A 20,333-nucleotide genomic window follows, 5' to 3' on the forward strand; every position below is an offset into this window, starting at 1 on the left:
TCCCTCGAATCCAGCAACTCTGTCCAAGTGGCCCCCACAGTCCAGTGACTCTTCAGTCCAAGTTTGGTGGAGGTAAGTCCTTGCCTCACCTCGCTGGACTGCATTGCTGGGAACCGTGACTTCTACAGCTACTCCGGCCCCTGTGCACTTCCGGCGGAAATCCTTCGTGCACAGCCAAGCCTGGGTCCACGGCACTCTAACCTGCATTGCACGACTTTCTAAGTTGGTCTCCGGCGACGTGGGACTGCTTTGTGTAACTTCGGGTGAGCACTGTTTCACGCTTCCTCGTAGTGCCTGTTTCTGGCATTTCCCCGGGTGCTACCTGCTGCTGAGAGGGCTCCTTTTCTTGCTCGACGTCCCCTCTCTCTCCTGGTCCAATTTGCGACCTCCTGGTCCCTCCAGGGCCACAGCAGCGTCCAAAAACGCTAACCGCACGATTTGCAGCTAGCAAGGCTTGTTGGTGTTCTTTCGGCGGGAAAACACTTCTACACAACTCTCCATGGCGAGAGGGATCCGTCCCCCAAAGGGGAAGTCTCTATCCCTTTTCGTTCTTGCAGAAACCGCAGCTTCTTCTGTCCAGTAGAAGCTTCTTTGCACCCGCAGCTGGCATTTCCTGGGCATCTGCCCATCTCCGACTTGCTTGTGACTTTTGGACTTGGTCCCCTTGTTCCACAGGTACCCTAGATTGGAAATCCACAGTTGTTGCATTGTTGGTTTGTGTCTTTCCTGCATTATTCCTCTAACACGACTTCTTTGTCCTTAGGGGAACTTTAGTGCACTTTGCACTCACTTTTCAGGGTTTTGGGGAGGTTTTTTTTTCTAAACTCTCATTATTTTCTAATAGTCCCAGCGACCCTCTACAAGGTCACATAGGTTTGGGGTCCATTTGTGGTTCGCATTCCACTTTTGGAGTATATGGTTTGTGTTGCCCCTATCCCTATGTTTCCCCATTGCATCCTATTGTAACTATACATTGTTTGCACTGTTTTCTAAGACTATACTGCATATTTTTGCTATTGTGTATATATATCTTGTGTATATTTCCTATCCTCTCACTGAGGGTACACTCTAAGATACTTTGGCATATTGTCATAAAAATAAAGTACCTTTATTTTTAGTATAACTGTGTATTGTGTTTTCTTATGATATTGTGCAAGTGACACTTGTGGTACTGTAGTAGCTTCACACGTCTCCTAGTTCAGCCTAAGCTGCTCTGCTAAGCTACCATTATCTATCAGCCTAAGCTGCTAGACACCCTATACACTAATAAGGGATACCTGGGCCTGGTGCAAGGTGCAAGTACCCCTTGGTACTCTCTACAAGCCAGTCCAGCCTCCTACTCCGGGCTCCATGCTGGAGCCCCGGGGATGCATGGGATTGGCACCCCAATACCACATTTGGCATGGGGGACAATTACATGATCTTAGACATGTGACATGGCCATGTTCGGAGTTACGATTGTGAAGCGACATATAGGTATTGACCTATATGTAGTGCACACGTGTAATGGTGTCCCCGCACTCACAAGGTCTGGGGAAATTGCCCTGAACAATGTGGGGGCACCTTGGCTAGTGCCAGGGTGCCCTCATAATTAGTAACTTTGCACCTAACCTTCACTAAGTGAGGGTTAGCCGTATAGGTGGCTTATAAGTTACTTAAATGCAGTGTAAAATGGCTGTGAAATAACGTGGACGTTATTTCACTCAGTCTGCAGTGGCAGTCCTGTGTAAGGATTGTCTGAGCTCCCTATGGGTGGCAAAAGAAATGCTGCAGCCCATAGGGTTCTCCTCAAACCCCAATACCCTAGGTACCTAGGTAGCATATACTAGGGAATTATAAGGGTGTTCCAGCGTGCCAATCAGAATTGGTAAAAATGATCACTAGCTTGCAGTGACAATTTTAAAAGCAGAGAGAGCAGAAGCACTGAGATTCTGGTTAGCAGAGTCTCAGTGACACAGTTAGGCACCACACAGGGAACACATATAGGCCACAAACTATGAGCACTGGGGTCCTGGCTATCAGGATCCCAGTGACACAGGCAAAAACAAACTGACACACAAGTCAAAATGGGGGTAACATGCTAGGCAAGATGGTACTTTCCTACAGTATTGATCTATAAGTAGTGCACATGTGTAATGGTATCCACGCACTCACAAAGTCCGGGGTAATTGCCCTGAACTATGTGGGGGCACCTTGGCTAGTGCCAAGGTGCCCTCACACTTAGTAAATTTGCACCTAACCTTCACCAAGTGAGGGTTAGACATATAGGTGGCTTATAAGTTACTTAAGTGCAGTGTAAAATGGCTGTGAAATAATGTGGACATTATTTCACTCAGCCTGCAGTGGCAGTCATGTGTAAGAATTGTCTGAGCTCCCTATGGGTGGCAAAAGAAATGATGCAGCCCATAGGGATTTCCTGGAACCCCAATACCCTGGGTACCCAGGTACCATATACTTGGGAATTATAAGGGTGTTCCAGTGTGCTAATTAGAATTTGTGAAAATGGTCACTAGCCTATAGTGACAATTTTAAAGACAGAGAGAGCATAAGCACTGTGGTTCTGATTAGCAGAGTCTCAGTGACACAGTTAAGCACCACACAGGGAACACACATTCAGGCCACAACTATGAGCACTGGGGTCCTGGCTAGCAAGATCCCAGTGAGACAGGCAAAAACAAACTGACACACAAGTAAGAAATGGGGGTAACACGCCAGGTAAGATGGTACTTTCCTACAATGACGTGGTGCACAGGGGTACTGTCAGAAACGGGGAAGGGAAGGTCTTACCTCTGCCAAACTTGAACAGCTGAACCTTAGGACAGCCTGAGTCGAAGGGATCCACCACCTGTGTTCCAGGGAGCATGCTCATCGCCAGGAGAGGAGTCCCAGAGAACCGGTGATTGTCTTAGAAGGTGCTTGCTAGAGCAGGGAAGTGACTCAGTCACTCCATGGGAGATTTCTTCGGTCCTTCTGGTGCAGGGTGAAGACAGGGAGTCCTCAAAGCGTGCTCACCGTGGAAACTGTTGCAATTGCTGGCTGGAGCTGAAGTTGCTGTGCTGAAGTAGCCCTTCTGAATACTTTGTTGCTGTTACATCGATTCCTGGAGCAGTTTGCGGTTGATCCGAGGTCAGAGGATATGCAGTGGTTGCAGAGGACTCCTGATGGAAACTTGCAATCAGAATCTGAAAAGAAACCCCCAGGAGAGACCCTAAATAGCCCTGAGAGGGGGCTTGGATACCTAACCAGGTATGGCCCTATCAGGAGGGGTCTCTGACGTCACCTACTGGCACTGGCCACTCGGAGGCCTCCAGAATGTCCCCACACCAAGGAAAACAAGATGGCTGAAGTCTGGGACACACTGAAGAAGCTCTGGGAACCACCCCTGGGGTGGTGATGGACAGGGGAGTGGTCACTCCCCTTTCCTTTGTCAAGTTTCGCACCAGAGCAGGGACTGGGAGACCCAGAACTGGTGTAGACTGATTTATGCAAGGAGGGCACCATCTTTTCCCTTCAAAGCATTTCCAGAGGCTCTGGGAGGCTACTCCTCCCAAGCCTGTACCACATATTTCCAGAGGGAGAGGGTGTAACACCCTGCTCCCAGAGGAAATGCTTTTTTCTGTCTTCCTGGGACTGAGCTGCTCGAACCCCAGGAGGGCAGACCCCTGTCTGTGAGGTAGCAGCAGATGTAGTTGGAGTGCAATCCTCAGAGAGCTGGTTTGGCAGTACTGGGGGTCCATGGTCGAGACCCCACGATGCATGGAATTGGCTCCCCAATACCATATTTGGAATGAGGGGACAATTCCATGATCTTAGACACCTTACATGGCCATATTCGGAGTTACCATGTCCTAGGAATTCGCCTTGGACAACTTTGGGGCACCTTTGCTAGTTCAAGGGTGCCCTCACACCTAGTAACTTTGCACCTAGCCTTCAGTAAATGAAGGTTAGACATAGAGGTGACTTATAAGTTACTTAAGTGCAGTGAACATGGCTGTGAAATAGTGTGTGCACTATTTCATGCAGGCTGTCGTGGCAGTCCCGTGAAAGGGGTTGTCTGAGCTCATTATGGGTGGCAAAAAGAAATGCTGCAGCCCATAAGGATCTCCTGGAACCCCAATGCCATGGGTACCTAGGTACCATACACAAGGGACTTATAAGGGGGGTCCAATGTGCCAATTGGAATTGGAATATGAAGTCACTAAACTATACTGACAAATTTAGAAGCAGAGAGAGCATAAGCACTGAGGTTCTGGCTAGCAGAATGTCCGTGACACAGTCAAGCACTACTGACAACACACACATTAAGCCACAAACTATGAGCACTGGGGTCCTGGCTAGCAGGATCCCAGTGAGACAGGCAAAACACACTGACAAATACGGTTTTATCTATGAAAACTGGGATCCTGGCTAGCAGGATCCTAGTGACACAGTAAAACACACTGACACACACTCACAAACAGGCCAAAAGTGGTGGTAATCATGCTAGAAAGAGGCTACTTTCTCACAGTTCTTCAAGTGAATGTTGATGGCTCTGTGATGGATCTCACCCTGGGTGGGTGTGCTGATTTGTCCAAGATTACAAAAGAACTGAGACTTCTAAATCTTTTAAAAAATACAATCACGACCCATTATGGCAGAGTATGGGGTAAGGAATGTGTTGTTTTCTTGTGTCACAACAGTAGGATGGACATAGTTGGAGGAGTGCATGCTGACAGTGAATTTAGTGGGGTTAGGAGTGGTGATGGGGATTTGAGTGAACGTGATATGACAACAAAGCATGTTGTGTGAAGGAGAGGTTTAAGAGTTGTTAGGTTACCGCAGTTTCTGCAATATTCTGCACTGCATTGATGTATTAAGTGTCGTAGTTGTCTTACTGTATCAGTATTCCTGCATATTTTGAGGACTGCTGACTCTGTATTATATTGTGTTTATGTTTGTTTCCTGGGGAGAGAGAGAAGTGTGATATCTTTCTTTGTTGTGTCCTTTGCTCTCCAAAGTAATGGTTCAACCTGGAGACTGGAATATAGGTAAACCAGCATTTTAAGATTCCATCAGGATTCAGAGGAAGTTCAAAGTGGATAAGTGTTCATGTTAAAGAGTATCTGCCTAATTGAGTCTCCAGCTGCTTTCTTGAGATTGCACCACATGATGTTTTATCCAACTCTGTCCATCTCTTGTGGCCTCAACTGTTGCCTTATCTACAGTATGGCATCCAAGTCTGGAACCACATTTGAATTATCAGGCCAAGCATCAAAGGTCTTACATTGATTACTGCATTCAGTTCTAGACACCTCATCTCAAATATGGCATACAGGTTTAGAGACTTGCCCTGGAGCATTTTCTTTCAGCTCTAGTGCCCTCCCCTGGAGAATTGCATACACATCTGTAATCCTGATCTTGACTATCACATCCCCCTCTAAAGCTCTAAAAAGCTCTAAAGACTCCTCTTGGCATATATAATGGTTAGCTTCAGATACCTCATCAGAAGAGCTGAGCTTCATGTCCTCAATCCTAGAGAAACTCTCAAGATTATTGTATTGAGTTACAAATGCCTAATCTGGAGTATTCTTTCAAACTTCACAAACCTCACCACAAGTAGTGTGTCTCACTCTTGTGGACTCATCTCGAGGTTTCTGTTAAAATATAAACATTTCATCAGGAATGTTATATTCTGCTCTGGAGGTCTCTCCTTGTTCATAGCATGCAGCTCTAGTGGGCTTGTTTAGAATATCATAACTAGTTTGAGAAGCATTCCCCTAGTATTCGTCTCCTGCTCTAGAGGCCTGTTCTGGACCAGTGTGCTAACCTTTATGTGTATAATCTGGAGCATCATATCTATATCTAGAGTAATTGTCAGCTCTTTGGACACAATCTGACATACTATGTCCAGCTCTATAGTCAGCATCTATGAAATTGTCCCTAGTTTTGGAGGCCTTATCTGGTGTATCTGTTTTGAAGGTATCAGCTCTGCAAGTCACATCTAAGTATTGTGCCAATGTTTAGAGGCCATACCTAATGTATTGTGCCTAGTATCCCAGGCTTTCATCTGGAGTATTTTCTTCACTTTGGGACTCTATCTCTGGTCTAATGTGATCCCTGCTGTAGGCCTTATTTGAGATTTGCATACCATTATGGACTAATGAGTTTCTGTGTCAGGTTCGGAAGAGTTAATCCGCAAAGTTGCCTCCCTCTAAACTAGACTGAAACAGTTTGGAAGCAGTCTAGAAATAAAGGTACTAGTTTAAACCACATACTACAGGCCTAGAAGCAGATTAATGAAGGGGTGGGAGTCGGGCAACATACAGACATACATATTCTGAATGGGCCAACACAGCACAGAATGCATGCTATTTAAATAAAAGTGGACTGTACTGTCGCAGTATGAAAGTGGGCACTCAAAAGGGGAATAACGGAGTGACTATAGACAGCAGCATAACTAACAGAACAATCGATAGGTGACATTAAAACGCATTAATAGGGACAGACACTGACAGTGCACCAGCATAAAGCCAAACACTGTGAGTTCTCAGGGGTACCATATTATGGAAAAGAAATAGGCGAAATATTGTTAAAGACACATTTGTATATACTTTTCTCTGGATTCATTAATTATATCTTGGATTTTCTCTGGAGTCATTAATTATATCTTGGATTCAACTGTATGCCCACGTTTGCTGAAAAAGAATTCGTAGATGTCTCAAAAAAGTAAATTATATATTCTTTATCTTTTGTCTCCTAGAGAGATTTCAGTCGTTAAAGAAGACTTGCAGAACCGGAATGCACTCTCCGTTTCCTAGTGGCTATTTCTTAGAAAACAAATGGAACCCTGTTTTTTGCAACATTTCTTCATTTAAAAACTCTGAAGAGAAGAGAAACTGCCTAGCAGAAAAGATGGTCTTTCTTATGGGAGATTCAACGCTAAGACAGTGGATTCTGCACTGCACATCCGTCATAAAAAGTAGGTTTACTTTTTAATGCAAAAAAATGCAGATATTGCTGAAAATGTTCGCAATAAAACATTCAATTGTTTGCATGCTTGTTAATATTTCTAGGCAAAAATTAAGTTGGAAAAATCATATTCAATCTTTTATCTAAGATTTCCCCCAAAGGTCAAATTTACATAAGAAATGTCTATGCAAATAGTGCCCGGTTTCTTGAAGCTCGAAGGGTTCATATTATCTTTCTCAAAACCGCTTGTCTTAGCAATGCAGGAAGGAAGAAAGGCAGAGTAAGTTGTTTTAATGTTTTCCCACCGCCTTGTACGTTGCCTTTGGGTCAAGGCAGCCAGTGCATTAGCTCACTGAGTTAGGTGTCTTACTAAATATTTTCTCTGAGAAAAAAGGAATTGCTGTTTTATGCCTCCGTGTATACAGACATAAACTGCCCCTTTCATCTTCAGACAAGCAAACAAATGTTTGCTGCTAACTCTGTTTCATCCATCTACCAATGACTTTTGTCTAGGGGCAGGATGAATCCAAAAATTATCCGCAAAGTGTTGTAACGTTTACAATCTTCACACATTCCAAAGTCTTCAGAGTGAGTAGAGCCTGTAAAATGTCCGCCAATGGGAAACAAATCGCACTAAAAAAAATGTTGCTGAATTTTTACAGATTTTTTGCAAACTATTGTCCCAGAAAAAGTTGTGTCTTATTACTCTGAAGTCTACGTTTGCTACGCTTTTATCCCACAGTTTTTTTACAACTATGCGACCGTCATGAAATCGGCCAGACCTGCGGACCTTTGCAAGAACTTTGCAAAGTGTGGAGGGGAAATAGATTTGCAGATTGAATGCTGCTGGCGGAGACACTTTTTAAAAAGTTGATCCGTTGTTGATGGTTGAATAGAGCCGACCAATGGCAATGTGACACATTCAGAATTTCACCAGGTACAATCGATCTGCTGAGAATCGAACCCTTGAGTGTCAAATTGGTTGTTTTCCAAAAACCCCAATCCTCTACAATGCACCCTTTGAAATTATTTTTTTCAGAAAAAAAAATCAGATAGCTGTGCCTAAGTTAAGTGTAATAGGAACAAAAATATCCTATATGTAGCTCTTGCTACAAACTATAATTTTGTTTAGTGGGTCATTTTAAGAAACAGATGATCTAAACTCGAATGGAGAGCCCCAATCAGGCTAAAACCAGTCCTGGGTTGCTGGTGTTCCGGTACAATAGGGCCTGGCTCGGCACATCATGCTGGACCTTTCCTATTGGAACAAGGTCAAGACTGTATTGCATATGGCTGGGTCCTAACTGGCATGGCTGGAGACAAACAATGGACTGGATTGTGGCCCTTAGATTGCCAGTGGCAGAGGTTAATTCCAGCATTCCATCCTTCACCTTGCTGTTCTGCAGTCCTGTTAGAAGTAAATTATTTTCCAGGGTGAGAAAGGAAGAGGCTATCTACACTATTTGTTTCACAGTGTTGAGGAAAGAGTTTCTCCAGAGGAGAATTGTTTCCCCTGTAAAGAAAAAATAAATAAATGTTACTAAGTGCAATTTTCTACTTACTTGGCAGATTTCTGCAAAAGAAACCATACACCTAATTGCTCATTCAAAAACATTGAATTCAGAACATTTTCTGAAAACGAATGTGGAAACTTATGACTCTAATAGGTTGCCTGTCCTAACCTGGAGGTTTTTGTGAATTCCCAAAAAATAAGTAGATCCATGCCCATCTGAGTTTCCAAACCTTCAGGTGCAGTGCAGATCTACCAATTTTGGGGGGACTTGAGCAAATTATCTTAATGTTGTACTCAAACTGTTGTGTTATATGCTGTAATTTACTTCTAAATTTAGATTTTTTATTCCCCTATCAGCACTGAAGCATTTCAACCTTCATCGGACTGGCTTGGAAACCAAACTATTGGCAGTGGACATGGAGAGAAATATTCTAGTGCAATGGAAAAGACACGGGTATCCTTATATTGCTAGCTCTCACTACTCAGTTAAAGATGTAAGCTACGTTGCCCATGACATAGACCAACTCAGTGGAGGTGGAAACTTTGTCATTGTCCTTAATCTCGGCCAGCACTTCCGTCCATTTCCAATTGAGGTCTTTATAAGAAGAGCAATGGACGTGCGAAATGCTGTGGAGCGTCTCTTTCTTAGAAGCCCTGATACGAAGGTCATTATCAAAGCTGAGAATACCCGGGAGATGAGTATAGAACAGGAGAGATTTAGTGACTTCCACGGTTATATACAATATAATGTGGTGAAGGAGGTCTTCGATGGTCTTAATGTAGGTGTGATTGATACTTGGGACATGACCACTGCATTTGCCACAGATAATGTTCATCCAACTGAGGTTGTTGTTATGAATCAGGTAGATATGTTCTTAACTTATATCTGCTAACACATGGCAGAACAATTATATTTGAAAGTCTCTTATGGGGAGTTTAAGGGAATAAAGATGATGAAAAAGTAAAGTTGGTCTACTCTTCAATTTTCCTGGAGTGTCGTGTTTGTGTTTCCTTGGAGTATTTCTGGCACCCATCTATTGTGCGATGGCAGGTTTGTGAACTGGAACAAAAACAGGTCTTAATTTCGGAAGATGGAACGTGGCCTAAAGCAGTATAGAGCTTTGCTCTATGAGATCTAAGAAAAGATTCAAAATTAATGTCATAGGCAAGTTCACATTGCACTTGTTATGGAACATACCATACACCATGTCTAAACTCCTCTTAGGCACAGACTACTGGCTATCTAGAAAAAAAACAGTCCCAAACTCCACAGAAACATCAGGCCAAACATGCCACTAGAATCCTCAATGCCAAGTCTGAGTGGAAGAAATAGTGGGAAAGATCTATGAAGAGGCAGAGCCTGACACACACTCTGCTTACTAAGCAATTAGGATGTATTACATCCATGGTAATTGTAGAATAAGCAAGGAAATAGCATATTCAGGTAACCAGTCAGTCACTAACGCTCCACCTGCAGTCACCCTAGGCTAGACATTACATGATGGGTATGGTACCATCCAAATTCCAATTGCAACATGCACTACGCACTGACAGACCTAATCTTTATCACTGCAAAACTCCTATTTTATTTATATTTATCCCAAATTGTGTACTCAATTTAAAGAACTTTACATTAAAAAATGTACTGTAGGAGGCTGGCCTGGCTTATAGAGGGTACCTTGTGGTACTTACACCTTGTGCCAGGTCCACTTATCCCTTATTAGTAGAATAGAGGTGTTCTAGCAGCTTAGGTGGATAGAGGTAGCTATAGCAGAGCAGCTTAGGCAGAACTAGGAGACATGCAAAGCTCCTACTATACCACTTATATCATATAGCACTATATCATAAGAAAACACAACACTCAGAGTTACTAAAAATAAAGGTACTTTATTTTAGTGACAATATGCTAAAAGTATCTCAGAGGATATACTCCCTTAGGAGGTAAGTAATATAAACAAAATATATGCACACAAACCAAAATCAGGTAAGCAACAGTTAGAAAAGTAGTGCAAACAATGTAGAATCACAATAGAATGCAATAGGGAGAAATAGGCCTAGGGGCAACACAAACCATAAACTCCAAAAGTGGAATGCGAAAAATGAATGGACTCCAGGCCTAGTGTAGTGTGTGGAGGGTCGATGAGTGTGTAAGAAAACACTAAGGGTGTCCAACATACCCCACCCCAAGACCCTGAAAAGTAGGAGTAAAGTTACCCTGCCACCCCAGAAAGACAGTTAAGTCGAGATAGGGGATTCTGCAAGGACAACAACTGACTGCAAAACACTGAAGACGGATTCCTGGACCTGAGGACCTGTAAAGGAAGGGGACCAACTCCAAGAGTCACGCAAGTGTCCAGGGGGGGCAGGAGCCCACTAAACCCCGGATGAAGGTGCAAAAGGGCTGCCTCTGGGTGGAAGAAGCCGCAGATTCTTCAACAACGGAAGTTGTTGCGAACTTCTCCTTTGGTTAGAAGATGTCCCACGGCGTGCTGGAGGATGCAGAGTTGGTTCCACGCAGAAAGACCGCAAACAAACCTTGCTAGCTGCAAGAGTCACGGTTGAGGATTTTGGGTGCTGCTAGGGCCCAGGAAGGACCAGGAGGTTGCCCCTTGGAGAAGTGTAGGAAAGTACCATCTTGCCTGGCATGTTACCCCCATTTTCACTTTATGTATGTTTGTTTTTGCCCTTGTGTCACTGGGATCCTGCTAGGCAGGACCCCAGTGCTCATAATGTATGCCCTGTATGTGTCCCCTGTGTGGTGCCTAATTGTATCACTGAGGCTCTGCTAACCAGAACCTCAGTGTTTATGCTCTCTCTGCTTTCTAAAATTGTGACTGCAGGCTAGTGACTAATTTTACCAATTCTCATTGGCACATGTAGGAAAGTACCATCTAGCCTGGCATGTTCTCGCATTTTCACTGTATGGATGTTTGTTTTTGCCCATGTGTCACTGGTATACTGCCAGGCAGGACCCCAGTGCTCATAATGTATGCCCTGTATGCGTTCCCTGTGTGGTGCCTAACTGTATCACTGAGGCTCTGCTAACCAGAACCTCAGGGCTGCAGTATTTATTTTGCCACCCATTGGGTGCTCAGAAAATTCTTTCACAGGACTGCCACTGCGGCCTGAGTGAAATAACGTCCTCGTTATTTCACAGCCATTTTCACTGCACATAAATAACTTATAAGTCACATATATGTCTAACCCTCACTTGGTGAAGGTTAGGTGCCAAGTTACTTAGTGTGTGGGCCCTCTGGCACTAGCCAAGGTGCCCCCACATTGTTCAGGGCAAGTTCCCCGGACTTTGTGAGAGCGGGGACACTATTACATGTGTGCACTACATATAGGTCAATACCTATATGTTGCGTCACAAAGGTAACTCCGAACATGGCCATGAAGCATGTCTAGGATCACGGAATTGTCACCCCAATACCATTCTGGTATTGGGGGCACAATTCCATGCATCCCCGGGTCTCTAGCACAGAATCCGGGTACTGCCAAACTGCTTTCCGGGGTCTCCACTGCAGCTGCTGCTGCTGCCAACCCCTAAGACAGGGTTCTGCCCCCCTGGGGTCTGGGCAGCCCAGTCCCAGGAAGGCAGAACAAAGGATTTCCTCTGAGAGAGGGTGTTATACCCTCTCCCTTTGGAAATAGGTGTGAAGGGCTGGGGAGGAATAGCCTCCACCAGCCTCTGGAAATGCTTTGATGGGCACAGATGGTGCCCATCTCTGCATAAGCCAGTCTACACCAGTTCAGGGATCCCCCAGCCCTGCTCTGGCGCAAAACTGGACAAAGGAAAGGGGAGTGACCACTCTCCTGACCAGCACCTCCCAGGGGAGGAGCCCAGAGCTCCTCCAGTGTGTCCCAGACCTCTGCCATCTTGGATTCAGAGGTGTTGGGGCACAAATGAACTGCTCTGAGTGGCCAGTGCCAGCAGGTGACGTCAGAGACCCCTCCTGAAAGGTGCTTACCTCTTTCAGTAGCCAAGCCTCCTTTCTCAGTAGGCAAACCTCCTTTTCTGGCTATTTAGGGTCTCTCATCTGGGCTATTCCTCAGATAACGAATGCAAGAGCTCACCAGAGTTCCTCTGCACTTCCCTCTTCGACTTCTCCCAAGGATCGACCGCTGACTGCTCCAGGACGCCTGCAAAACCACAACAAAGTAGCAACATTGGAGTGCCTCATCCTGCCGTCTTTCTCGACTGTTTCCTGGTGGTGCATGCTCTGAGGGCTGTCTGCCTTCACCCTGCACTGGAAGCAAAGAATAAATCTCCCATGGGTCGACGGAATCTTCCCCATGCTAATGCAGGCACCAAACGTCTGCATCACCAGTCCTCTGGGTCCCCTCTCATCCTGACGAGCATGGTCCCTGGAACACAGGAGCTGGGTCCAAGTGTCTCCCACAGCCCAGTGGCCCTTCTGTCCAAAGTTGGTGGAGGTAAATCCTTGCCTTCCCACGCCAGACAGAAAACCTGTGTACTGCGTGATTTGCAGCTGCTCCGGCTTCTATGCACTTCTCCAAGGATTCCTTTGTGCATAGCCTAGCTTGGGTCCCCAGCACTCCGTCCTGCATTGCTGTAGGAGGTTGGCCTGGCTTGTAGTGGGTACCAGAGGTACTTACACCTTGTGCCAGGTCCAGTTATCCCTTATTAGTAGTAGAAGAGGTGTTTCTAGCAGCTTAGGCTAATAGAAGGTAGCTATGGCAAAGCAGCTTAGGCTGAACTAGGAGACATGTAAAGCTCCTACTATACCACTGGTGTCATATGGACAATATCATAAGAAAACACAATACACAGAAGTACTAAAAATAAAGGTACTTTCTTTTTATGACAATATGCCAAAAGTATCTCAGTGAGTACCCTCAGTATGAGGATAAGGTATATACACAAGACATATGTACACAAACCAAAATTATGCAGGTTATAGCAAGAAAAGTAATGCAAGCAGTGTAACGTTACAATAGATTGCAATAGGAGCACATAGGTATAGGGGCAACACAAACCATATACTCCAAAAGTGGAATGCGAACCACGAATGGACCCCAAACCTATGTGAGCTTGTAGAGGGTCACTGGGGCTGTAAGAAAACAATGAGGGTTAGAAAAATAGCCCACACCAAGACCCTGAAAGGTAGGTGTAAAGTGCACCTACTACCCCCAGAGAACACAGAAGTCGTGATAGGGGGATTCTGCAGGAAGAACAAACACCAGCAATGCAACAACAGTGGATTTCCGGACCTGAGTACCTGTAAAACAAGGGGACCAAGTCCAATAGTCACGACAGTGTCGAGAGTGGGCAGGAGCCCAGGAAATGCCAGCTGAGGGTGCAAGGAAGCTGCCACCTGTTGGAATAAGCTTGGTTTTCTGCAAGAACGAAGAGGACTAGGAACTTCCCCTTTGGAGGATGGATGTCACACGCCGTGAAGAAGCTTGCAGAGGTGTTCCCACACTAGCTGCAATGGTTGCGGTTAGGGTTTTTGGATGCTGCTGTGGCCCAGGAGGGACCAGGATGTTGCCACTTGGATGAGGAGACAGAGGGGGCATCCCAGCAAGTCAGGGAGCCCTCACAGAAGCAGGCAGCACCCGCAGAAGTACCGGAACAGGCACTTAGAAGAAAACTGAACCAGAGTCCACCCGAAGTCACAAAAGGGAGTCCCACGACACCGGAGGACAGCTCAGATGGTTGTGCACTGCAGGTTAGAATGTCGGGGACCCAGGCGTGGCTGTGCACAAAAGAAATCCTGGAAGAGTGCACAGGAGCCGGAGCAGCTGCACATCACGCGGTACCAGCAATGCAGTCTAGCGTGGGGAGGCAAGGACTTACCTCCACCAAACTTGGACTGAAGAGTCACTGGACTGTGGAAGTCACTTGGACATAGTTGCTGAGATCCAGGGACCACGCTCGTCATGCTGAGAGGGGACCCAGAGGACCAGTGATGCAGTCTTTTGTTGCCTGCGGTTGCAGGGGGAAGATTCCGTCGATCCACAGGAGATTTCTTCAGAGCTCCAGGTGCAGAAAGGAGGAAGGCTACCCCCAACGCGTGCACTACCTGGAAACAGTCGAGAAAGCCATCAGGACGAATCGATACAAGGTTTCTAGTAGTCACTTTGCTACTTTGTTGCGGTTTTGCAGGCGTCCTGAGCAGTCAGCGGTCGATCTTTTGGCAGAAGGTGAAGAGGGCGATGCAGAGGAACTCTGGTGAGCTCTTGCATTCGTTATCTGGTGGGATCCCCAAAGCAGGGACCTTTAATAGCCAGAAAAGGAGGTCTGGCTACCTAGGAAGGAGGATTGGCTACCAGGAGAGGTAAGAGCCTATCAGAAGGAGCCTCTGACGTCACCTGCTGGTACTGGCCACTCAGAGCACTCCAGTGTGCCACAAACACCTCTGTTTCCAAGATGGCAGAGGTCTGGGACACACTGGAGGAGCTCTGGGCACCTCCACTGGGAGGTGCAGGCCAGGGGAGTGGTCACTCCCCTTTCCTTTGTCCAGTTTCACGCCAGAGCAGGGCTGGGGTATCCCTGAACCGGTGTAGACTGGCTTATGCAGAGATGGGAACCATCTGTGACCATCAAAGCATTTCCAGAGGCTGGGGGAGGCTACTTCTCCCCAGCTTTCACACCTATTTCCAAAGGGAGAGGGTGTAACACCCTCTCTCAGAGGAAGTCCTTTGTTCTGCCTTCCTGGGCCAGGGCTGCCTAAACCCCAGGATGACAGAAACCTGTCTGAGGGCTTGGCAGCAGATGCATTGGAGACCCCGGAAAGGCAGTTTGGCAGCACCCGGGTTCTGTGGGGGATCATGACAATTCCATGATCTTAGACATGTTACATGGCCATGTTCGGAGTTACCATTGTGACGCTGTACATAGGTAATGACCTATGTGCAGTACACGCGTGTAATGTTGTCCCTGCAGTCACAAAATCTGGGGAATTTGCCCTGAATGATGTGGGGGCACCTTGGCTAGTGCCAGGGTGCCCACGCACTATGTAACTTTGCACCCAACCTTCACCAGGTGAAGGTTAGACATATAGGTGACTTATAAGTTACTTAAGTGCAGTGGTAAATGGCTGTGAAATAACGTGGACGTTATTTCACTCAGGGTGCACTGGCATGCCTGTGTAAGGATTGTCAGAGCTCCCTATGGGTGGCAAAAGAAATGCTGCAGCCCATAGGGATCTCCTGGAATCCCAATACCCTGGGTACCTCAGTACCATATACTAGCGAATTATATGGGTGTACCAGTATGCCAATGTGAATTGGTAAATTTAGTCACTAGCCTGTTAGTGACAAATTTGGAAAGCAGAGAGAGCATAGCCACTGTGGTTCTGGTTAGCAGAGCCTTAGTGAGACAGTTAGGCATCACACAGGGAACACATACAGGGTACATACTTATGAGCACTGGGGCCCTGGCTGGTAGGGTCTCAGTGACACATAGACTAAAACAACATATATACAGTGAAGTATGGGGGTAACATGCCAGGCAAGATGGTACTTTCCTACACCTACACAGCGGGTTGAGCACTGCAGGACTGAGTGCTGGGGACCCAGGCTAGGCTGTGCACAAAGGAATCCTTGGAGAAGTGCACAGAAGCCGTAGCAGCTGCAAATCACGCAGTACACAGATTTGCTGTCTGGTGTGGGGAGGCAAGGACTTTCCTCAACCAAATTTGGACAGAAGGGCCACTGGACAGTGGGAGACAATTGTACCCAGCTCCTGTGTTCCAGGGACCACGTTCGTCAGGATGAGAGGGGACCCAGAGGACCGGTGATGCAGTCTTTTGGTGCCTGTATTAGCAGGGTGAAGATTCCGTCGACCCACAGGAGATTTCTTCTTGGCTTCCAGTGCAGGGTGAAGGCAGACAGCCCTCAGAGCATGCACCACCAGGAAACAGTCGAGAAAGCTGGCAGGATGAGGCACTACAATGTTGCTGGTAGTCGTCTTGCTACTTTGTTGCGGTTTTGCATGCGCCCTGGAGCAGTCAGCAGTCGATCCTTTGCAGAAGACGAAGAGGGAAGTGGAGAGGAACTCTGGTGAGCTCTTGCATTCGTTATCTGAAGAATACCCCAGAGGAGAGACCCTAAATAGCCAGAAAAGGAGGTTTGGCTACCAAGAAAGTAGGTTTGGCTACCAAGAGAGGTAAGAGCCTATCAGAAGGGGTCTCTGACATCACCTCGTGACACTGGCCACTCAGAGCAGTCCAGTGTGCCCACAACACCTCTGAATCCAAGATGTCAGAGGTCTGGGACACAATGGAGGAGCTCTGGGCACCTCCACTGGGAGGTAGTGGTCAGGGGAGTGGCCACTCCCCTTTTCTTTGTCCAGTTTCACGCCAGAGCAGGGCTGGGGTATCCCTGAACCGGTGTAGACTGGCGTATGCAGAGATGGGCACCATCTGTGCCCATCAAAGCATTTCCAGAGGCTGGGGGAGGCTACTCCTCCCCAGCCTTCACACCTATTTCCAAAGGTTAGTGACAAATTCGGAAAGCAGAGAGAGCATAACCACTGAGGTTCTGGTTAGCGGAGCCTCAGTGAGACAGTTAAGCATCACACCGGGAACACATACAGGGCACATACTTATGAGCACTGGGGCCCTGCCTGGCAGGGTCCCACTGACACATAGACTAAAACAACATATATACAGTGAAATATCGGGGTAACATGCCAGGCAAGATGGTACTTTCCTACACCTAATCAGCGGGTTGAGCACTGCAGGACGGAGTGCTGGGGACCCAGGCTAGGCTGTGCACAAAGGAATCCTTGGAGAAGTGCACAGAAGCCGTAGCAGCTGCAAATCACACAGTACACAGATTTGCTGTCTGGTGTGGGGAGGCAAGGACTTACCTCAACCAAATTTGGACAGAAGGGCCACTGGACTGTGGGAGACACTTGGACCCAGCTCCTGTGTTCCAGGGACCACGTTCGTCAGGATGAGAGGGGACCCAGAGGACCAGTGATGCAGTCTTTTGGTGCCTGCATTAGCAGGTGGATGATTCCGTCGACCCACGGGAGATTTCTTTTTGCCTTCCAGTGCAGAGTGAAGGCAGACAGCCCTCAGAGCATGCACCACCTGGAAACAGTCGAGAAAGCTGGCAGGATGAGGCACTACAATGTTGCTGGTAGTCGTCTTGCTACTTTGTTGCGGTTTTGCAGGCGTCCTGGAGCAGTCAGCAGTCGATCCTTGGTAGAAGTCGAAGAGGGAGATGCAGAGGAACTCTGGTGAGCTCTTGCATTCGTTATCTGAAGAATACCCCAGAGGAGAGACCCTAAATACCCAGAAAAGGAGATTTGGCTACCAAGAAAGGAGGTTTGGCTATCAAGAGAGGTAATAGCCTATCAGAAGGGGTCTCTGACGTCACCTCGTGGAACTGGCCACTCAGAGCAGTCCAGTGTGCCCCCAACACCTCTCAATCCAAGATGGCAGAGGTCTAGGACACAATGGAGGAGCTCTGAGCACCTCCACTGGGAGGTACTGGTCAGGGGAGTGGTCACTCCCCTTTTCTTTGTCCAGTTTCACGCCAGAGCAGGGCTGGGGGATCCCTGAACCGGTGTAGACTGGCTTATGCAGAGATGGGCACCATCTGTGCTCATCAAAGCATTTCCAGAGGCTTGGGGAGGCTACTCCTCCCCAGCCCTTCACACCTATTTCCAAAGGGAGAGGGTGTAACACACTCTCTCAGAGGAAATCCTTTGTTCTGCCTTTCTGGGCCGGGGCTGCCCAGACCCCAGGAGGGCAGAATCCTGTATGAGCGGTTGGCAGCAGCAGTAGCTGCAGTGGAAACCCCGGAAAGACAGTTTGGCAGTACCCGGGTTCTGTGCTAGAGACCCGGGGGATCATGGAATTGTCCCCCCAAAACCAGAATGGTATTGGGGGGACAATTCCATGATCTTAGACATGTCACATGGCCATGTTCGGAGTTACCATTATGACGCTACACATAGGTAGTGACCTATGTGCAGTGCACGCGTGTAATGGTGATCCCGCACTCACAAAGTTCGGGGAATGTGCCCTGAACAATGTGGGGGCACCTTGGCTAGTGCCAGGGTGGCCACACACTAAGTAGTTTGGCACCCAACCTTCACCAAGTGAGGGTTAGACATATAGGTGACTTATAAGTTACTTATGTGCAGTGAAAAATGGCTGTGAAATAACGTGGACGTTATTTCACTCAGGCTGCAGTGGCAGGCCTGTGTAAGAATTGTCTGATCTCCCTATGGGTGGGAAAAGAAATGCTGCAGTCCATAGGGATCTCCTGGAACCCCAATACCCTGGGTACCTAAGTACCATATACAAGGGAATTATATGGGTGTAAATGAGAATTGTTAAAATTAGTCACTAGCCTGCAGTGACAATTTTAGAAAGCAGAGAGAGCATAAACACTGAGCTTCTGGTTAGCAGAGCCTCAGTGATACAGTTAGGCACCACACAGAGAACACATACAGGGCATACACTATGAGCATTGGGGTCCTGCCTAGCAGGATCCCAGAGACACAAGGGCAAAAACAAACATACATACAGTGAAAATGGGGTTAAGATGCCAGGCAAGATGGTACTTTCCTACACAACCCCCCCCCCAAACGAAGGACAAGAAGACTAGCCTTGTCCAGATGAGTCTTCATTGTCTTAGTGGAAATATCTGGAGACTCAGTCTGCATTGGAGTGGGTGCTCCCAGGTCTATGTTCCACTGCATAGTCCATTCCCTGTAGGGATATGGACCACCTCAACAATTTAGGGTTTTCACCTTTCATTTGTTTTAGCCAAAGTAGAGGTTTGTGGTCTGTCTGAACAATAAAGTGAGTACCAAGCAGGTATGGCCTCAACATTTTCAGTGCCCAGACCACAGCAAAGGCCTCCCTCTCTATGGCAGACCAACGCTTTTCTCTAGGGGTCAACCTTCTGCTGATAAAAGCAACTGGTTGATCCTGGCCCTCAGAATTGGCCCTCAGGTGGAGAGCTTATGGCCTGTTTGAGCTCCTCAAAAGCTTTCTGACATCTAGCTGTCCATAACACCTTCTTAGGCATTTTCCTGCTAGTGAGATCATTAAGAGGGGCTGCTATGGAGCCATAATTCTTGATGAATCTCCTATAGTATCATGTGAGACCTAAAAAGGCTCTCACCTGGGTCTAGTTGTAGGGGGAACCCAATCTATGATAGTTTGGATTTTCCCCTGTAGTGGTGCAATCTGTTCACCAACCAGGTGGCCCAGATAAACCACTTTCCCCTGCCCTAGCTGGCACTTTGAGCCCTTCATAGTGAGGTCTGACTTTTGCAGGGCCTCCAAAACGTTCCATAGGTGGACCAGGTGATCATCCCAGGTTGAGCTAAAGACAGCAATATCATCTAGATATGCTGCACTGAAAGCCTCCAACCCTTGCAGGACTGTATTCACCAACCTCTGAAAAGTGACAGGTGCATTTTTCAAACCAAAGGGCATTACTGTGAATTGGTAGTGCCCTCCAATGGTAGAAAATGCAGTCTTGGGTTTAGCATCTTATGCCAATCTAATCTGCCAATACCCTGCAGTTAGCTCAAATGTTCTGAGATATTTTCAGAAGCCAGTGTATCAATGAGTGTAGGAGGCTGGACTGGCTTGTAGTGAGTACCTAGGGGTACTTGCACCTTGCACCAGGCCCAGTTATCCCTTATTAGTGTATAGGGTGTCTAGCAGCATAGGCTGATAGATAATGGAAGCTTAGCAGAGCAGCTTAGGCTGAACTAGGAGACGAGTGAAGCTCCTACAGTACCACTTAGTGTCATATGCACAATATCATAAGAAAACACAATACACAGATATACTAAAAATAAAGGTACTTTATTTTTATGACAATATGCCAAAAGTATCTCAGTGAGTACCCTCAGTATGAGGATAGCAAA

General features: G+C 46.9%; 1 protein-coding gene across 1 annotated transcript in view; it reads left to right on the plus strand.

The window, feature by feature from the left end:
* Nucleotides 1-9,412, plus strand: part of LOC138285245 (NXPE family member 1-like) — a 394,657-nt gene extending 385,245 nt beyond the window's left edge. The window contains exons 4-5 of the mRNA XM_069224939.1: nucleotides 6,740-6,958; nucleotides 8,819-9,412. Of these exons, the coding sequence (XP_069081040.1) occupies nucleotides 6,740-6,958; nucleotides 8,819-9,354 (755 nt within the window). The 3' untranslated portion in view covers nucleotides 9,355-9,412. The remainder of the gene's footprint in view (nucleotides 1-6,739; nucleotides 6,959-8,818) is intronic.
* Nucleotides 9,413-20,333: the final 10,921 nt, after the last annotated feature.

This window comes from Pleurodeles waltl, chromosome 3_1 (genome assembly GCF_031143425.1).
Source record: "Pleurodeles waltl isolate 20211129_DDA chromosome 3_1, aPleWal1.hap1.20221129, whole genome shotgun sequence".
Taxonomy (NCBI): domain Eukaryota; kingdom Metazoa; phylum Chordata; class Amphibia; order Caudata; family Salamandridae; genus Pleurodeles; species Pleurodeles waltl.